We start from the raw sequence: 17,845 nt of genomic DNA on the forward strand, positions 1-17,845 counted from the left end.
CTCTACACACTGAAGCTCCTCAAAGGCTGATCTTCACATCACTTGGGTTAGAGGGGGTGGGGTGGGTTAAAAATGTAGGTTCCTGGGCTCCATGCCAGGCCAGTGGAATCAGGATCTCGGTCCTGGGTTTGACATCTTAATCAAGCTCCCTAGGTGACTGGATTCTTTGCCTGTGGCGTGTTGTTGTTATTTTTGGTTTGTTTTCCGGTGTTCCGAGTTCTAACACTGAAATCTGATGACCACTCAGCTGCACAGGTGGCAGTGGGTCTCTGGATTCCAGAGCCCCTTTCACACACAACCTTGCCAGTCATGGCTTCTGTCAAAGGAAAACCTAGGGGGGAACACATCAAAGAAAACAAAAACTAGTGCTAAACCCAGATGCGCCTCGTTCTTCCTTCAAATGGGCTTTATAATCTGCTGTGGCTCCCTGCTAGTTAAATGCCGAATGGTTTGAAAATCATTAAGAGCCAAAACATTTTGTTTCACAGCATTATAGATGAGCGAATAGGGAAAAAGCCAAAACTCACTTCCTAAATGTGGAGTGTGCAAGTTCTCGACTCACGTTCTCAAGATGGCTCGTCCTTAGGGTCCACTACAGATGGATGGGGACCGAAAGATGTCTCTGCATTTTAAATTGCAATTCAGGACCGTGAATGACTCATTACTCCCAAATTGCCACTAGCTGATTTCACAGAAACACAGCACCGTCATGATTAAACGGCAATTCTGCAAGATGAAGTTGCCTTCAAATATGCAGAAAGATACATACCCCTCTTTGAAAAAGGAATATAAATAAGTGTAAATAGAAGATTGCTCTGGGCCCTGAAAGAATCACCTGGACTTCTAACTTTACTGCAGCATATCTTGTTTCCATGGAGCTTTCCACCCAAATGTTCTTCTGAAATAGCAGTGACTAAGGCCTCTGGATGCTCAAGCAGATGCTTATTAATTCTGCAGCAGGTTGTATGAAAAGATAAAGTATTCAAACTTTGATACCCTGGGCAGGTACTGGGGAGAAAGTCAGGTCGACAAGTGTCACATATTTCCTCAGCACTGCACTAGGTAGTCTGGATGGGATTCCATTCAATAAAAGGTCTCTGGCCTTGAGCCACACGCAGCTAAGTTAGGAACACACAGCTGAGAAGCAGGGGTCTAGCAGGAGGGTCAAGCCTTTACTCAGCTAGGACTCAGGCATGTCTGGGTATGTGGCAGACCACCAGGGAACATTTTTATAAATGAGCTTCCTTACTGAGAAAAAATTTGTCCCAGCAAAACAGCAAGTCTAGGACAGAAATCTGGTGCAATAGGCTGGCACAGGAACGGAAAAATGACCCGGAGCACAGCACAGCGTCTGGGCCTCACACCACCCTTGGTAGGGACTCAGGCTAAGGGTGGACGACATCAACAGAGCACAAACTGGCCTAGTGCTGGGCCTCTGGGAGACACCACCCAGGTTCAAGTCCCAGCATTGCCAATTACTACTAATATCCTCTGCTCCTGTGTTTCTCAGACTGTGGCACAGACCTTGCTGCTCAGTGTGTGGTTCCCCAACCAGCAGCAGTAGCATCACCGGAGAGCCTGCTAGAAATGCAGAAATCTCAGGCCCTACCCGAAACCTCCTAAATCAATATCTACATTTTAATTAAATTCTGCAAGTGGTTCACATACACATTAGATATGAGCAATACTGGTATAGAATATGATTTGGAGCAATATAAATACGCATTTTAAAATTCCTCATTTCTTATATATTTTTAATACTATTAGAAACTATAACTAGGACAGTTGACTCATGAGTCCATGGATATTATCACTCCAGATAATTCTAAGTAAGAAAAGTAAATCAATTTAAAGTTGATTTAAAGAAAAGTATGAAGGCAAGATGCATCCCCCTCATGCCAAACACAAAGCAAAGAGAAAGAATGATGAAAAAAAGAGAGAGAGAGAGGAACAAAAAGGAGAAAGCAGGGCTCAAAAACAAGATGAACATCTCCATGGACCGGAACACAGAGCATCGAGCAGTACTAAATCCAGGACGTGCTGGGCTCCCATTCTAAAGCAGATGGCAGTGGTCCTGGGGGTGCATCTCCTACAGGGAACAGGAATTAAAAGTGCTCCCATGAGAGAGCAGCCAAGCTACATTCATTGATTAAAGCCAAGGGCTGGATGGAGTTCTCTGGGTCCAGAAAGGAGCCCGAAATAAACTGCTGACAACCGCTGGCTGGGGCTATTGCTTAAAACCAGCCACTGGCCTGGGAGATGGGAGGAGAAAGACCCTCCCTCACAAGTCGTAAATGAGCCAGACCCCAGATGGTTCAGTAACTGAATATTTCCAATATCACTGGGAGGAACAGGAGCCCCCAAATGCTTATATAAGACTAGGCCCTGCAGGCTACTATTAAATCACTAGGCAGAGAAGAGTGAACCAAAAAGGAAAGAAAAAAGCAAAATCAAACCAAAAACCTCCCACTGAAAATGAGTAAGCAAGCAAAATTCTGAAATGCACACATAAATCAAATGATGAGAAACAGCCAGCCAAAGCAATAATTGGAACATTACTTCGTTCCGAGATTAAATTATTTTTGTTGAACAGTCTGACAAAAGTTTAAAATAAGTATGTTTAGGATGCTCAGAGCAATCAATAAGAATAATATCTATTTTCACAAACACACATGCAGTGGCAATACATTTGGAAATAAAAACATGCAGCCCTAAAACAGAACAGACAGACAGGGAAAATACCAATTAAAAATCTTGGAAGTGAAAATCATAATTTTTTAAAAGTATCTATAAATGATATAAACTTAATAAAGTTTTATCATGAGATTGCAGCAATTCAGTAACATCTTCAGGCTCCACTTCTAATTCTAGTTCTCTTGTTATTTCCACCACATCTGCAGTTACTTCCTGAAATACTGAACCCCTCAAAGTCATCCATGAGGATTGGAATCAACTTCTTCCAAACTCTTGTTAATGTTGATATTTTTACCTCTTCCCATGAATCACAAATGTTTTTAATGGCTTCTAGAATGGTGAATCCTTTCCAGAAGATTTTCAATTTACTTTGCCCAGATCCATCAGAGGAATCATAATCTACGGCAGCAACAGCCTTACAAAATGTATTTCTTAAATATTAAGTCTTGAAAGTCAAAATTACTCCTTGATCCATGGGCTGCAGAATGAAAATTATGGTAGCAGGCATGAAAACAACATTGATGTTATTGTGCGTCTCCATCAGAGCTCTTGGGTGACCAGGTACACTGTCAAAGTGCAGTAATATTTCGAAAGGAATCTTTTTTTCTGAGCAGTAGTTCTCAACACTGGACTTAAAATATTCAGCAAACCATGCTGTAAATAGATGTGCTGTCATCCAGGCTTTGTCGTTCCATTTATAGAGCACAGGTAGAGTAGATTTAGCATAACTCTTAAGAGTCCTAGGGTTTTCGGAACGCTAAATGAGCATTGGCTTCATCCTACAGCCACCAGCTGCATCAGCCCATAACCAGAGAGTCAGCCTAACCTTTGGAGATTTGACACCAGGCGTTGACTTCTCCTCTGTAGCTATGAAAGTCCTAGGTGGCATCATCTTCCAACATAAGTCTGTTCCATCTACACTAAAAATCACTAAGGTTAATCATTTCTAGCTTTTGATTAAAAGTGAGAGACGTGTGACTGTTCCTTTCACTTGAGCACTTAGGAGCCACTGCAGGGTTATTAACTGGCCTCATTTCAATATTGTTGTATCTCAGGGAATAGGGAGGCAGGAGGAGAGGGAGAGAGATGAGGGAACAGCCAATGGGTAGAACAGTCAGAACACACACAACATTTATCAATTGAGTTGGCCACCTCATTTGCGTGTGGTTCATAGTGCCCAAAACAATGACAACAGTAACATTGAAGATCACTGATTACAGATCGCCATAACAAATATAATAATGATGAAAAAGTTTGAAATATTGTAAGAATTACCAAAACGACATAGAGACATGAAGTGAGCAAATGCTGTTGGAAAAACGGTGCTGACAGACTTGCTCAATGCAGGGTTGCCACAAACTTTCAATTTATTAAAAAAATGCAATATGTGTGAATCACAATAAAGCCAAGTGCAATAAAACAAGGTATGCCTATAAACGGATTATACTCCCATATATAGATAGATGTATTATGGAAGTATCCATCCATTCCTTTCCATCGAGAATTTTTTAAAATTTGCAGAGACAGTAGTTCAATATAAATATATATATTTGTATAAATCAGAGAGAAAGAGGGCAAATATGGAAAAATATTGACAAGAGATGAGAGTTCATTGTATTATCCTTGCAACTTGCAACTTCTGCATTTAAAATTTTTTTCAAAAGAAAATGTAAAAAAAAAAAGGTAAAACTAAAACTCCAGATGATAACAATGCCAGGGGCCCATGTCTGATGGGTAGTTAACTAGCTATGATCCTGGTAGTGTTTAGGAGGAATATAGAAATACTGAATAATTTCACATATTGTTTTAAAATTTTGTAGTTAATTATATACATCTAAAATTTAAGAGTAACCATGAAGAGTAATAATACAAGCTTTGGCAAGAAGAGAAAAAGTACAGAATACCAAAAAAGCCCAATTTAAAAGAGTAGAAATTAGTCCAAATATGCCAGTAATCGCAATAAATATAAACATAAATGAATTAAATACATCCCTTTAAAGACATATTATCAGACTGGATTTAAAAACACAATCCAAGCATGTACTGAATATGTTGCTCTTACAGGCTACACATAAACTAAAACTATATCCAAAAAAAAGGAAATTAAAGAAATCTAGAATGGCATTTCATAGAAATACTTATTTTTTTAAAAGCTGGTATGGCAGAACTAATATCACACAAAACAGCATTTAAGGCAAAAAAGAATTCCAGAAATAAAAATTGACATCACACGGACGAATTCTCTCCCTGAGGGAGTCTATCATTTTCCATTTCCAGCAGCGAAGCATGCGTATCATTCCCAACAATCATTCCAATGTAAGGCACTATCAATATCTCGTTTATATTTGCCAATTTGATAAGCAAAAAGGAAAAGGACTCTCTCTGTACTCGAATTTCAAAGCCTACATTCTGTCAAACAGAGCAGCAACCACCCAACAGAACTGATGTTTTGTGAACAGCGGCGAGCGCCCCGCCCAGAGAAGCAGCAACTGCCGCTCCTCCGAGGGGCCACTCGGACTCTCAGCCACGAGGGCAGCATCTGGGTAAGGATGGCAGGAAGTCCAGCTCCACCCCGGGGCGTCTGACCAGCAGCCCCCGCCCCGCGGTCTCTGTATTAATTCCCGGCAGCTTATTTAATTTGTGTACAGCACAGTATTTACTTTCTATACAATCGCGGGCAAAGCTGTCGAGTGCCCCCAGGCAGTGAACAAGAGCCAATTGCCCTTCAGTTTCACACAAAGCTTTCATGAAAAACTCTGGACTGGAACTAGGTGCATTTAGCAATTTCCAGAGAAATCTCTGAGCTATTTTCCCTGAAAACAAAGAAAGAAAAAGAAGAAAATGTTTTCTGTAAAATTTAGTAAAAGCTAACTGAAATTATTAATAAAAAATTTTTGAATTTGCAATCGAATGACTAACTCCTGCCAGGCTATGCTGGAGCCTCTCACACAGTGTTCTCGCATCTAATGCTCAAAAACAATCCATTTAGGTAGAATCATTGTCCCCATTTTACTGACCATCAAACTGAGCGCCAGAGAGGTGAAATGACTTGCCCCACACCAGAAACTGACAAGAAGACCCACGCCCCAAACCCAGATTAGTGATCTTATACAGGTAAACCCTAACGCAGTCCTGTTCTTCATATTATCATCAGCATGGTTGACTAAAAATAATAATTTCCCATCAACCAGCCTGGATCATGTAGGATCCTCTGTGTAACAAAGACTTCAGAAAAAAAGCATACATTATGATTGATTCATATGAGCAGAAATTTCAGATTCGATATTTCTAGTCACTTTCTGGAAAAATTCTTATGGGCCGTTACAACAACAAGCACTTCAGCAAAGAGAGGACAGTTAAGCATTTCAAATAATGGTGGATCCAGGTGATTTCATTCCTGACAGCCCGGGCTTCTGGTTCACAGGCTTTTTTGCTGACGCAGCCGCTCTCATTGGACGCTTTAGAAAGGCTTTGTGATTTACAGTTTGAAGTTAAAATTACCAAAGAGTTTTAAAAGCAGTACGAAAGCCATATGCATCTTTCTGTCGCCCTCTCAGAAGACTGCCTTTCACTTTTGCTTACATTTTTGCCTGAGTGGCTGGAATCCAGGCATGGATAAAGAGAAGAAGAAAAATCACAGCTTAACGTGGAAAACATCACAAAACTATACGAGATATTTTAAAGTCATGAAGGGAAAATGAAACAACTAAAACCCCTCTGGTTTCTACAGGCACTTTCAGAAAAAATGAGTGAAGAAGGCCAGGCAAAGGCACTGACATTTTTGGTGTATATTTCTTTCTATTTGCTTTCCCTGCCAGAGCCACATCCTATTTACCCATGTCTGTACACATGCAGGAAAGTGAAAACAGACCTTGCTTGCTACAGGCCGGAAATGAGGTTTCCTTTTATCTGGCACCCCATAGCTCCTAGAAGCATGTTTGTAATGGAAGCAATCACGCACCAGAGGGTTTAGTTTTTGTTTTAAAGTATTCACCAAGAAAACGTCTATGAAAGGCATATCAGTATCTTTTAAATTTTTCAACAGGGGCTTTTTTTTTTTTAATGTTTATTTTTATTTATTTTTTTTTTTTGAGGAAGATTAGTCCTGAACTAACATCTGCTGCCACTCCTCCTCTTTTTGTTTTGCTGAGGAAGACTGGCCCTCAGTTAACATCTATGCCCATCTTCTTCTACTTTACATGTGGGACACCTGCCACAGCATGGCGTGACAAGCGGTGCATAGGTCTGCACCCGGGATCTGAACCAGGAACCCTGGGCCGCCAAAGCGGAATGTGTGTGAACTTAACCACTGCGCCACTAGGCCGGCCCCTCCACAGGGGATTTTTTTTAAAGCAGCAAATACATACCTGGCTATTCTGAACCAGATCATTTTCGTTATTAATGGGGTTTTTCCAATGTTTTTTTATTGTGGTAAAATACATATAACATAAAATTACCATCTTTTTAAAGTATCATTATTAATGTTTTCAATAAAAATAAGTAGCCCTGGTAGTATAAGAAATCTTTTAAAACATTTCTCCTTTCTAGGTATCCCTATAAATGTTTCTGCAGTCTCAGGAGAAGTGTTGTAAGGGGCTTCAAGCCATCCTCAGCAGTGAGTTTTGCCCACTGCAGCTCCCCCTGCAGTGAAACAAGCACGGTTCAGGTCCGTACCTGGTTATCCAAAAACACATTTTCCATATGACATGTGGCTTAGATAAGTTATGTCCACAGATCATGTTCCAAACTCTTATTTTATCCTCACATTTACCAAATCTTTTGCTAAAATATTATTTTAAAAAAGCAAAATGGCTTTGAGTTCCATCTCTTTTCTCTACTCAGTCTTGTCTTTGAAGAGTGGAGCTGGATAGGGCCAGGGTGTAAAGAGCATTAAGAAGTAGCAGCAAGACTCCTAAGTGAACACAAAGATTCTGTAGTTACCTCTTTGAATGATCTAGAGTCGACATATTAGAGAATCCAGCCTGTAATTTTCGGCTGTAAAAAAACAGATCTAGGAAGCTAACAAGTGGCAAAACAAAGTTCTGAAAAATGCTCCCACTTCTTCTGGTTCTGTTCAGAGATTTTACCCCCAAAATCCTATATGTGTTTCATTAAGGCTCCTATTAAATGCTAGTTATTCTCAATGGCAAAGCAAAATATAAATCAAGAGTTAACCACATGTTAAAAGAGCAGCAAATTCTTTGAAGTTGTTCTCGAAGAAACTCCTGCTGTCCAATTAAAAGGAGTTTTTGGGGGGTTTTTTTGAGGAAGATTAGCCCTGAGCTAACATCTGCTGCCAATCCTCCCCTTTTTGCCGAGGAAGACTGGCAACGAGCCAACATCCATGCCCATCTTCCCCTACCTTACATGTGGGACGCCTACCACAGTATGGCTTGCCAAGCAGTGCCATGTCTGCACCTGGGATCTGAACCAGCGAACCCTGGGCTGCTGAAGCAGAATGTGCACACTTAACCGCTGCGCCACCAGGCCGGCCCTTAAGAGGAGTTTTAAAAAAGAAGAGGAGGAGGAAGAGGGGGAGAGGGAGGAAGAGGAGGGAAAGGAAGAGGAGGAAGAAGAAGAATGCAGAAGAAAAGCTCTTTTATTAAAGATTAAGCCACCAACTCAAGTTTAAAATTGAGTTCCACATACACTGTTTCTCAGAAACATCCATCCTGGCACGTTCTAAATTACATGCCCTCTCTGGCTGGGAGTGTTAAGCCAAGATAGGCCAAGCCCAAGAAGACTTGGCAATCAAATGCAAGCCAACCACACTCAGGAGACTTTCTCTAGTATCTGCCTATGGGATGCAATTAGCTCAGGTCTACGCTAAAAATCGCTTTCAAGGAACACAGTTCAAAGCTTGAGTTTCCTTTATGCTATCTGTTCACAAGAGAATATTTGCAGAGATTTGACATCCTTTGACATCATTATATCAGTTGCGACACATAATGTCCATTCAATTTTACAAAGTACATTTTAATCAAAGCTACACATATTTTCTGACCTTTAAGAGCCTGGAGACTCAAAATAGTTGTTACAACAGGGAGAAATATGATAGACGAGCAATCTCTTATCAAACATAAACCCAGCTCCAATTACTTTTTGTATCTGAGGCTGACATAAGTAGTTTGCTCTGTCTGGGCATTTTAAATCAATTGCCAGACGGAAATGGTACTCTTGAATCTATGCCAGAAGTAGGTTTCTTACTCTCCTTGCTCAGTCTTGGCCAAAACCTTAGCACTACTCAACAGCAACTAAAATCTCCAAATCAATTTAAATATCTCTATCCTTGCCAAACTTTACATTCACAGAGCTGACTCTATAAATAATGATGGGCGATCAGTTAGGTTAAAATTGGATCTTCAACTATCCACCTCTTAGTTTGCATTAAAAAAAACTGTTTATGAGTTTGTTCACTTTATGTAATCATGTGAAATCAAGTGAAAAATCTCACCTTGTGATGCCCAAATTCATTCAAAATGGTTCCCAGTTTTCTGGCATTGCTATGCAGTTTTTGGGCTGCAACAGCTGGATGGGGGTCCCGCCAGTCGACAGACAAGCGGTGGAACCAGAGGCGCTGGCTCTCCAGAACATGAGCTGACTTAACGCTGGGATCAAAGCGATGTACTTCACATCCATCATCGGCCATGCGAACCTCAAAATGAGTGTCATCACTTCCCAGCCTGTAAAGCAAGAGGATAGAAACCAACAACGATAAAATAGAAGGAAGCAAAAAGTGGTAGACTGACAAAATGACAATTCCAAGGCCAATTTTCTTACTCATATCAAGCCTTCTCCTGTTTAATACATGGCTAACTGTACACATTCAATAAACCTTTCACCAAAAGTATTATAGCTAAAAGCTGCTGGATAAAAAAAGTAGAGAAACTATCTGCTAAATGGAGACCAGAGATCACATGTTCGAACATGTAGAAGCATATCAAATTAATTTTTTAAAAAGTTGTAAACCACAGTAGCAATGAAACAAAGATCATCCAGTAGTCTTAAGAGGTCTTCTCAGAATATGTCAGAAATATGAGCGCCAGGATCAGTTCCCTTAGGAAGAGGTATATTCCACTAATGAGGTAATTTGTCTCCATTCTAATGACCACGATGCTGTGCATGCAGTTTGACTTAAAGACAATAGCTGTCTCCTTAGAAATGGGATGTATCTTAAAATAGTACAGTTAAATAAAAAAGGCAAATGTGTGTGGCCCTACTGGATCTAGCGCTGGAGAAGCAGAAGTGGGACCTCACCTAAATTCACATCAACAGGAGGAAGAAATTATGAATTGATGGTACTTAAGGACCCAGTAGGTAGCCCATCATACGGAAGCTTCATATATTTACACATTTTTAAGTTACTTAGAAATATTCCTTATTTAGTGGTGTAAGATTCATCACTTTGATTAAAGCATCAATTTGAATGAAAAACACGAAATTAACCAAGAGGATGATTTTTCAGAATGGTGATTATAGCTTGTCTGCCCAAAATACTATAATTAGATGAGATTAAGATAGCAAAATGTCACAGAGTATCTATAATACATTGGCCAAACTTGAACTCAGTGCAGAAATGCTTCACTCTCTTAGACTGTACTATTCCAGGCTATTTCATGATGTGGAAATATACAAGCTCATTGGATGACAATTATGTATCTGGTTTTAGTTAACTAAAATAAGTCTTCAGCATCGATATCCTCCACCTAGACATTCTTAATAGGCTTATTTGCCTTGTTCTTGCCCTGCACTCCCACGACATTGCTCTTTCCTCACTGGACGCACGGCGTGTCAACCCTCTGCTGTCCTTCATGCGTAATTCTGTCAACTCTTTTGGCTAAAAAGATTCAGCACTCCTCTCACAAACCCTCCCTTCCTTCTACCCAGAGATCCTGTTTCCTATTTTCTGCCTCCTGTTGAACCCACATAACCACAGACCAGTCTAATCTCTATTCTAGTTTTCCCCCCAATTTTCCATGATCTAATCTGGTGCGGCAGATTGACTCGCTGGCCCTAATTCTTCACCCTTTCATGCACACTACTTCCATGCTCATCGTGGGTGGAGTGTCTGTTCCTGTCCCTGGATATTTTGGCTTGGCTGTGTGACTTGCTCTTTAGAAGGAAGGGACAGTATGCCAGTCCTGATCCTAGGCTTTAAGTGCTTCTGTTCACTCTTTTGTACCATCCTCATGATAAACACCTACCCTGGATAGCTTGCTGGTCTCAGGAAAACAAGAGACATGAGGAGCAGAGGTGCCCCAGCCAATCCACCAGCTTCTGTGAAAAACAGAGCTGCCCTTAGCCATCCGAGCCTGGAGTAAAGTCTCCTAGCTGAGCCCAGCCTGGATCGACTGAAGCCCAGCAGATCAGTAGACATGTAAGCAGTATTAATGGTTTTAAGCTACTGAGTTTTAGAGTGATTTGTTACACAGCAATAGCCAACTGATAAACCTGGCATTAAATATAAACTCAAGAGATGCAGTAGAAACTACAAAGCATTTTTCAGTAGACAGATTTGTTTCTATATAGATCACAATGTTGTAGAATTCACCTGCCTCAAGGGATTTTTCACTTAACTGAATTTATTGAAACTCAGATGAGCAAACCAATGTTATCATGGGTCATCCAATGGAAAATGGCAGTCTTGTAGCTTTACTAAGAGAACACCATGCCAAAAAAGTACTCACTAAATATAATTTGTATATAAACTTTCTAGAGTAAAGAAGTGTGAATAATTTCTTTCTCTATGAATTTTCAGAATACTGTTTTCAAAATAACTCTTTAAAACATAAGTATTTTAATCAAGACCTCAAAAAATTTAAGAATTAAATTAACCACAGAGTTCTGTAACTAATTTTTTTACTACTGCTCTTTATTATATACTGATATGTTTTCAACTTAAACTAGTTTCTTATAATTAAAAAATAACAAGCACACATAGAAACAGTTCAAATTGTAAGACGCATATAAAATGAAAAGTAAAAGTTTTCTTCCACTAGAAGTTTTAGCCGCTAATTTCCAGAGATAATCACAGTTAGCAGTTTTTTGTGTATCCTTCCAGAAATTCTACACATGTTCAAGTGTTCTCTATTAGAAATATCATAAGTATATACATAAATATGTAAGTTAATTGTTAAATAGTGAAGAACTATTTTGTATGATATACTAAATAACATGAAACTATTGAAATTTGTAAAGTTTTTGGTTAACATGTTACTTTTACAAATAAAATCCACTTAATCTTAATACATGATATGTATTATATTGGAAAGTAATAAACTGCATTCATTTAACCAGTGTCTGTAATTCTTACTTTCGTTTATTCAAAATAAGCTTAATTTAAACTAGTCAAGTTCGTGGTAGATGTCAAAGGCAAGAGGAAGAGCAATTGTCATGTACAGAGGTGGTGCAAAACATGGCCCAAAAGGTTAAAACCGGAGTCAAATCCAATCCGGGTATTTTCAAAGCATGTGCCCTTCACACTCTAGCTCACTGCAAAGGAGCACAGGACACAGGATCCTGGAAGGAATATTTGTGACCTCGAGGATCCAGGAAATTGTCAATTACTGGTCAGTAAAGCTCCATGAAGAATAGGGCCTTGTCAATCTTGCTTATTTCTGAATCCCTCGTGCCAAGTAGATAGATGAATGATGACAGACAAATCTACAAAATGCTCCCCTAAATGAAAGAAAACTATTATGTAGGGTCTGGAATCCCCAGAATATACATCAACATGGCATGGATGGGCTACATTTCACTGACTTAGTCGTGTATATAAACAGATACCTACAGAGCACTTTGGGCAAGACACTATACTAGACACCAGAGACAAACAGATAAAGTAAACATGATCCTTTATGTGAAGAGCCTCACAGGAGTACTGAAGAAAGATTTTGAACAGATAACTATCGTGAAATAACTAACTAACCAAATTTAAACTATTACTTATAACAAAAATGTATTTAGTCTATAAGGAAACCATGTTCTGCTCTTATTTAACTGGAAAGAGAATTCACTGTAGGAAATTTTACTTTATGCAAACTTTCTATTTAATGTTTATTCCATGAAGCAAGAAATATAGATCATAAGACTTCTATCCCATGATCTAAGATAGTTGTTTCATTCCCTGCCGTTGCGTCTGCATTCCAGCCATCAGGAAAAGTAACAGTGGAAGCGAAAGTCACATCCTTTCCTCTCAGGGGCATGCCTGGAAGCTGTACACATCACTTGTACTCATATCTCATTGCTCAAAGCTGGTGATATGGCTGCTTGCAGCTGCAAGGAAGGCTAGGATGCGCAGTCGTCAGCAAGGCGACCACGTGCCCTGCTAAACTCAAGAGTTCTGATACCCAAGGAAGAAGGAGAGAATGGATACTGGGGGGCAACTAGCAGTTCCAGTGACAGCCCCTTTCTGAAATAGTTAAGCAGTTAATATGTATACTCAAAGGTGTAAGCCTTCATGAAAGCTATAACCAATCCCTCCATATGGGAGAAAGAGAAAATTATATAACTCATGCTTATGAATATTATTCTGCATATGTTAACACAGAGGCTTGAGATTGCGACAAACTCTTCAGCATAGAAGGGCCACCAAATCTGAAAGAGTTGTTGAAGAAACAGGAAGAGGGAGAATCACAGGGCTAAACTTTGAAAGGTAATAGAATAACAGAATAACCATCTTGGCCCTCCTCCTCTGCGGTCTCAAAGAGCAACAACCAGGATCCCTAAGTGTGGTTGTGTGGGTTGTGCACTAAACAACTCTAGAGGGCACTGCTCACATTATAGTCACCATAACGATGATTTTCTAGCAGATGGCAGTAATGGTTCTTGATGGAAGGGGTCTTTCCAAGTTATATAGAGGTATCCTTTGGATTAGCCAGAGTGCTGACAATTGCATGCCCTTTATTGCCAGCGAGGGGTGGAAGGGATGGATGTGACACTGTTTCAGGTCCTTGGTTATTCTTTTAAAAATATTCCTGAGAGTATTAAGGTAAGAGTCTTTTATGTTCTCCAGGAATCAAAACCTCAGGGTATAAACACAGGAAAAAATACTCAAGATCATTAGCCAATAGAGAGAAGCATTTCAAAACTATAATGAGATACCACTTCACGTTCACTAGGATGGCTATAAACAAAAAGACCAATAGTAAGTGTTGATGACAATGTGGAGAAATTGGAACCCTCACACATTGCTGGTGGGAGTGTAAAATGATATATATCCAAGAGAAATGGAAAACTATGTCCACACAAAAATTTGTACATCAACGCCCATAGGAACATTATTAATAGACAAAAAGTGGAAACAACCCAAATGTCCATCAACTGATGAGTGGATAAATAAAATGTGGTCTATCCATTCCAATGGAATATTACTTGGCAATAAAAAGGAATGAAGTACTGATGCCTGTTACTACATGGATGAACCTTGAAAACATTACACTAAAGGAAAAAAGCCAGGCATGAAAAAAGCCAGCCACATATTATATGCTTCCATTTATATGAAATGGCCAGAGTAGGTGAATGTATTGAGACAGAAGTAGATTAGTGGTTGCCTAGGCCTAGAGGGTGACGGGGAAAGAGGGTTGAAGGGAAATTGGGAGTGACTGCTACTGGGTACAGGGCTTCTTTTTTGGGGTGATGAAAATGTTCTAAAATTGACGGTGGTGACCAAAAACCATTGAACTATACACTGTAAATGGGTGAATTGTGTGGTATGTGAATTATATCTCAACAAACTCGAGTTTCTTGTTAGTTGTTAAAAAACTAAAAAAATAAAATAAAATCAGAGCAGATACAAGGAAAGTTTTCAACCTCACCATTGAAGGTAGGGGGTTGGAAAAACTAAGACATTAGTGTTTTCACCAGGAGTTTCAGCAGTTCATTCTTCATCTCAGTAGGAAAGAGAATTGAGCCAAATGATTATCGATTATGCTAATAGAAAATTAGATTATTTATTGAATTATTAATTTGATGAAATTATTTATGATTATTGTGATTAAAAATAACTGTAAATGACACTGAATAGTGGATAAAAAATATTTCATAATTATTAATTTTTATTAAATAACATTGCATGAACTGTCAATATATCATCTAAAACATAACATTCTCAACAGGGATAATATCATCCTAAGGGGGCGAAAATTGATTCTAGGAGGCAAAAAAACCTTCCTCTTTTTACATAGAAAGCACAAATACATACATTATATAAACAGATAGACAGCGTCTCTATGGTATTAAAATTTCATGGGGGAGTGATTGGAAAAAGTTATCTAAAAAGGGTCCTTGGGTCCATGATTTTCTGATTCCTCACCCATCCATGTACACTATGAGCTTCTGCTCGGTTCATTAAACTCTCATAAGATGAACATTTTTGGTTCTGGAGCTCATTCATACATCTTGAAACACTATAGCAACCAGAAGTCTCAGATTTTCTGTAGAAGATATTGGCTCTTGGTGCTTAACCATGTGTCATCTGCCAAATTTTCTTCTCTCTATGATGAGAATTTATGTCTTAAAATCAAATGGTGCAAGCTACCAGACAACTAAAGAAGAGATGAAAAATATTTACCTACATATCATCCCTTCTCAAGTTTTCTCTTCCACTCTCGTTTCTACCCCTGAAATACAATCTTTGACGTGAAAGATAAAATAGGTGATTTTTCCCGGTTCACTTTAGCTGCCACCGTTTCCCCACCATCTCCCCACCACCACCCCACCATCTCCCCACCACCACCCCACCATCTCCTCACCATCACCCCACCATCTCCCCACCATCACCCCACCATCTCCCCACCATCTCCCCACCATCTCCCCACCATCACCCCACCATCTCCCCACCATCTCCCCACCATCACCCCACCATCTCCCCACCATCACCCCACCATCTCCCCACCATCACCCCACCATCTCCCCACCATCACCCCACCATCACCCCACCATCACCCCACCATCTCCCCACCATCTCCCCACCATCACCCCACCATCTCCCCACCATCACCCCACCATCTCCCCACCATCTCCCCACCATCACCCCACCATCTCCCCACCATCACCCCACCATCTCCCCACCATCTCCCCACCATCACCCCACCATCTCCCCACCATCACCCCACCATCTCCCCACCATCACCCCACCATCTCCCCACCATCTCCCCACCATCTCCCCACCACCACCCCACCATCTCCCCACCACCACCCCACCATCTCCCCACCATCACCCCACCATCTCCCCACCATCACCCCACCATCACCCCACCATCACCCCACCATCTCCCCACCATCACCCCACCATCACCCCACCATCACCCCACCATCACCCCACCATCTCCCCACCACCACCCCACCATCTCCCCACCACCACCCCACCATCTCCCCACCATCACCCCACCATCTCCCCACCATCTCCCCACCATCACCCCACCATCTCCCCACCACCACCCCACCATCTCCCCACCATCACCCCACCATCTCCCCACCATCTCCCCACCACCACCCCACCATCACCCCACCATCTCCCCACCACCACCCCACCATCTCCCCACCATCACCCCACCATCACCCCACCATCTCCCCACCATCTCCCCACCATCACCCCACCATCTCCCCACCACCACCCCACTATCACCCCACCATCTCCCCACCACCACCCCACCATCTCTCCACCATCACCCCTCCACTCTACACACGAGAAGACTTCCAGGGCAGGCCCCACCTGAAGTTGTAAGGTAGACTCTCACAGCCTCTGCTTTCTCTTCTCTTTCCCTTCTCTATAACACAGCCTTCCTTTTGGTACCCTCCCCACCTTACCTGGTCTATTCTACCCCATTACAAAACTGAAAAGGATCTGATTTTAATTTTCAACTGAACTTCTCCCAGAAAAATGTCTTTCACATTAAATGTAGAATAAAAAGCTTGGACTCCTAGTAAAGAAGTTTCAGACATCAGAGAGAAGGGGGAGGTGACACCTGCTTTAGTTCTCGGGGGAGGAGGGAAGCTAGGAAACAGATCAGAAGACAGGGCATTCAGCCTTTGTCTTCTGATCCTTACGTCCTCAGCTCCCTTCCTCCCTCTCATTCCAGGACAGTTACCCCCAGTTGCAGCTTTTTCCATCATCCTCGGTTTGCCTGGAAATGACTGGGCACAGCAGCGGCTGGTCTTGTTGCTGCCCCAGCTCCAAGTCCTGGGGCTTGGAGCACATACTGTCTGGGTGCAGGGGCCCCAGGACCCTGCCGTCTGCCCTCCTTGCCTATGTCACAACTATCCCAACGCTTGCAAACACTGGGAATCCAGGGCCCACATTCCCTGGTCTTGTGCCTCTTTTTGGGACCACCACTTCTGGCCTGGGTCTCTTTCTTCCCTTAGCATCAATTGAGATGTTGTCAGCCAGCTATTTACCTGCCCCAGAGGCAAGCAATTCACCTGAGAATAAAGGATGTTTGTCCAGATCTGCAATCCTGAGTAACAATGCAATTAACATGTACATCCAAAATCCAAAGCATCCTTTTTTTAGCTGTAAGAGATATTTTCTTTAGTTCCCAGTTTTCAATTAATCATTTTCAGGTTTTTAATCAAATGTTGGCCCTTATAGTGTATTCATTTCTATTCCCAGTGGAATTCAACTGTCCTTATCTGCTCTTTACAAAGTCGATTTTGAATAGTGAACATTTAAATGAAAATAAGAAACTACCCTTTTACATGTCATAATCTGAAATCTTACAGCACAACTATCTTATATAATGACTCAGAAGTATAAGGAAAGCAAAAAAAGAATTTTTAAAATGTCCCCAAAAACAACTTCCCAGTTTCATTTTACTCAGTTATATCCTTTAAATGAAATTATTCCAGGGTGTAAAATATTACAGAAAATATAAAGACAGTTCAGAGCCAGAAAATAGGGCAAAGCTGAGATCTCCAATTTGCATGTGGTACTATGCAATTATTTTTATGACCCACTTTCATGCATTTTTAATATAATACAAAACAAACTCCACTGTCACAACTTCCCATTCTTCCTATAATCTTAAAGCATAGCTGGTGGGCTCCCAGAAAAAGAGCTCTGTTCTAATCAACTGGCTGAGCAACTATTTCCTAATCCTCAGCCTCCTAGTTTAAATCATAGCATCATCCATTTCCCTCCCTAGTCTCCTTT

At 40.9% G+C, this 17,845-nt stretch overlaps 1 protein-coding gene across 12 annotated transcripts in view; it reads right to left on the reverse strand.

Moving 5' to 3' along the window:
• METTL24 (methyltransferase like 24) overlaps window positions 1-17,845 on the reverse strand; it is a 124,134-nt gene that overhangs the window by 68,463 nt on the left and 37,826 nt on the right. For 11 of the 12 annotated variants that reach the window (XR_011422136.1, XM_070223655.1, XM_070223657.1 and 8 more), the window contains one exon: window positions 9,149-9,377. Coding sequence is in view for 11 of the 12 variants with exons in the window: in XM_070223655.1 (XP_070079756.1) it covers window positions 9,149-9,377 (229 nt within the window). In the remaining variant the exon portion in view is untranslated. Of the gene's footprint in view, window positions 1-9,148; window positions 9,378-15,265; window positions 15,327-17,845 lie in introns of those variants that run through there. The other variant, XM_070223659.1, reaches the window with a different exon arrangement.

This window comes from Equus caballus, chromosome 10 (assembly GCF_041296265.1).
Source record: "Equus caballus isolate H_3958 breed thoroughbred chromosome 10, TB-T2T, whole genome shotgun sequence".
NCBI classification, from domain to species: domain Eukaryota; kingdom Metazoa; phylum Chordata; class Mammalia; order Perissodactyla; family Equidae; genus Equus; species Equus caballus.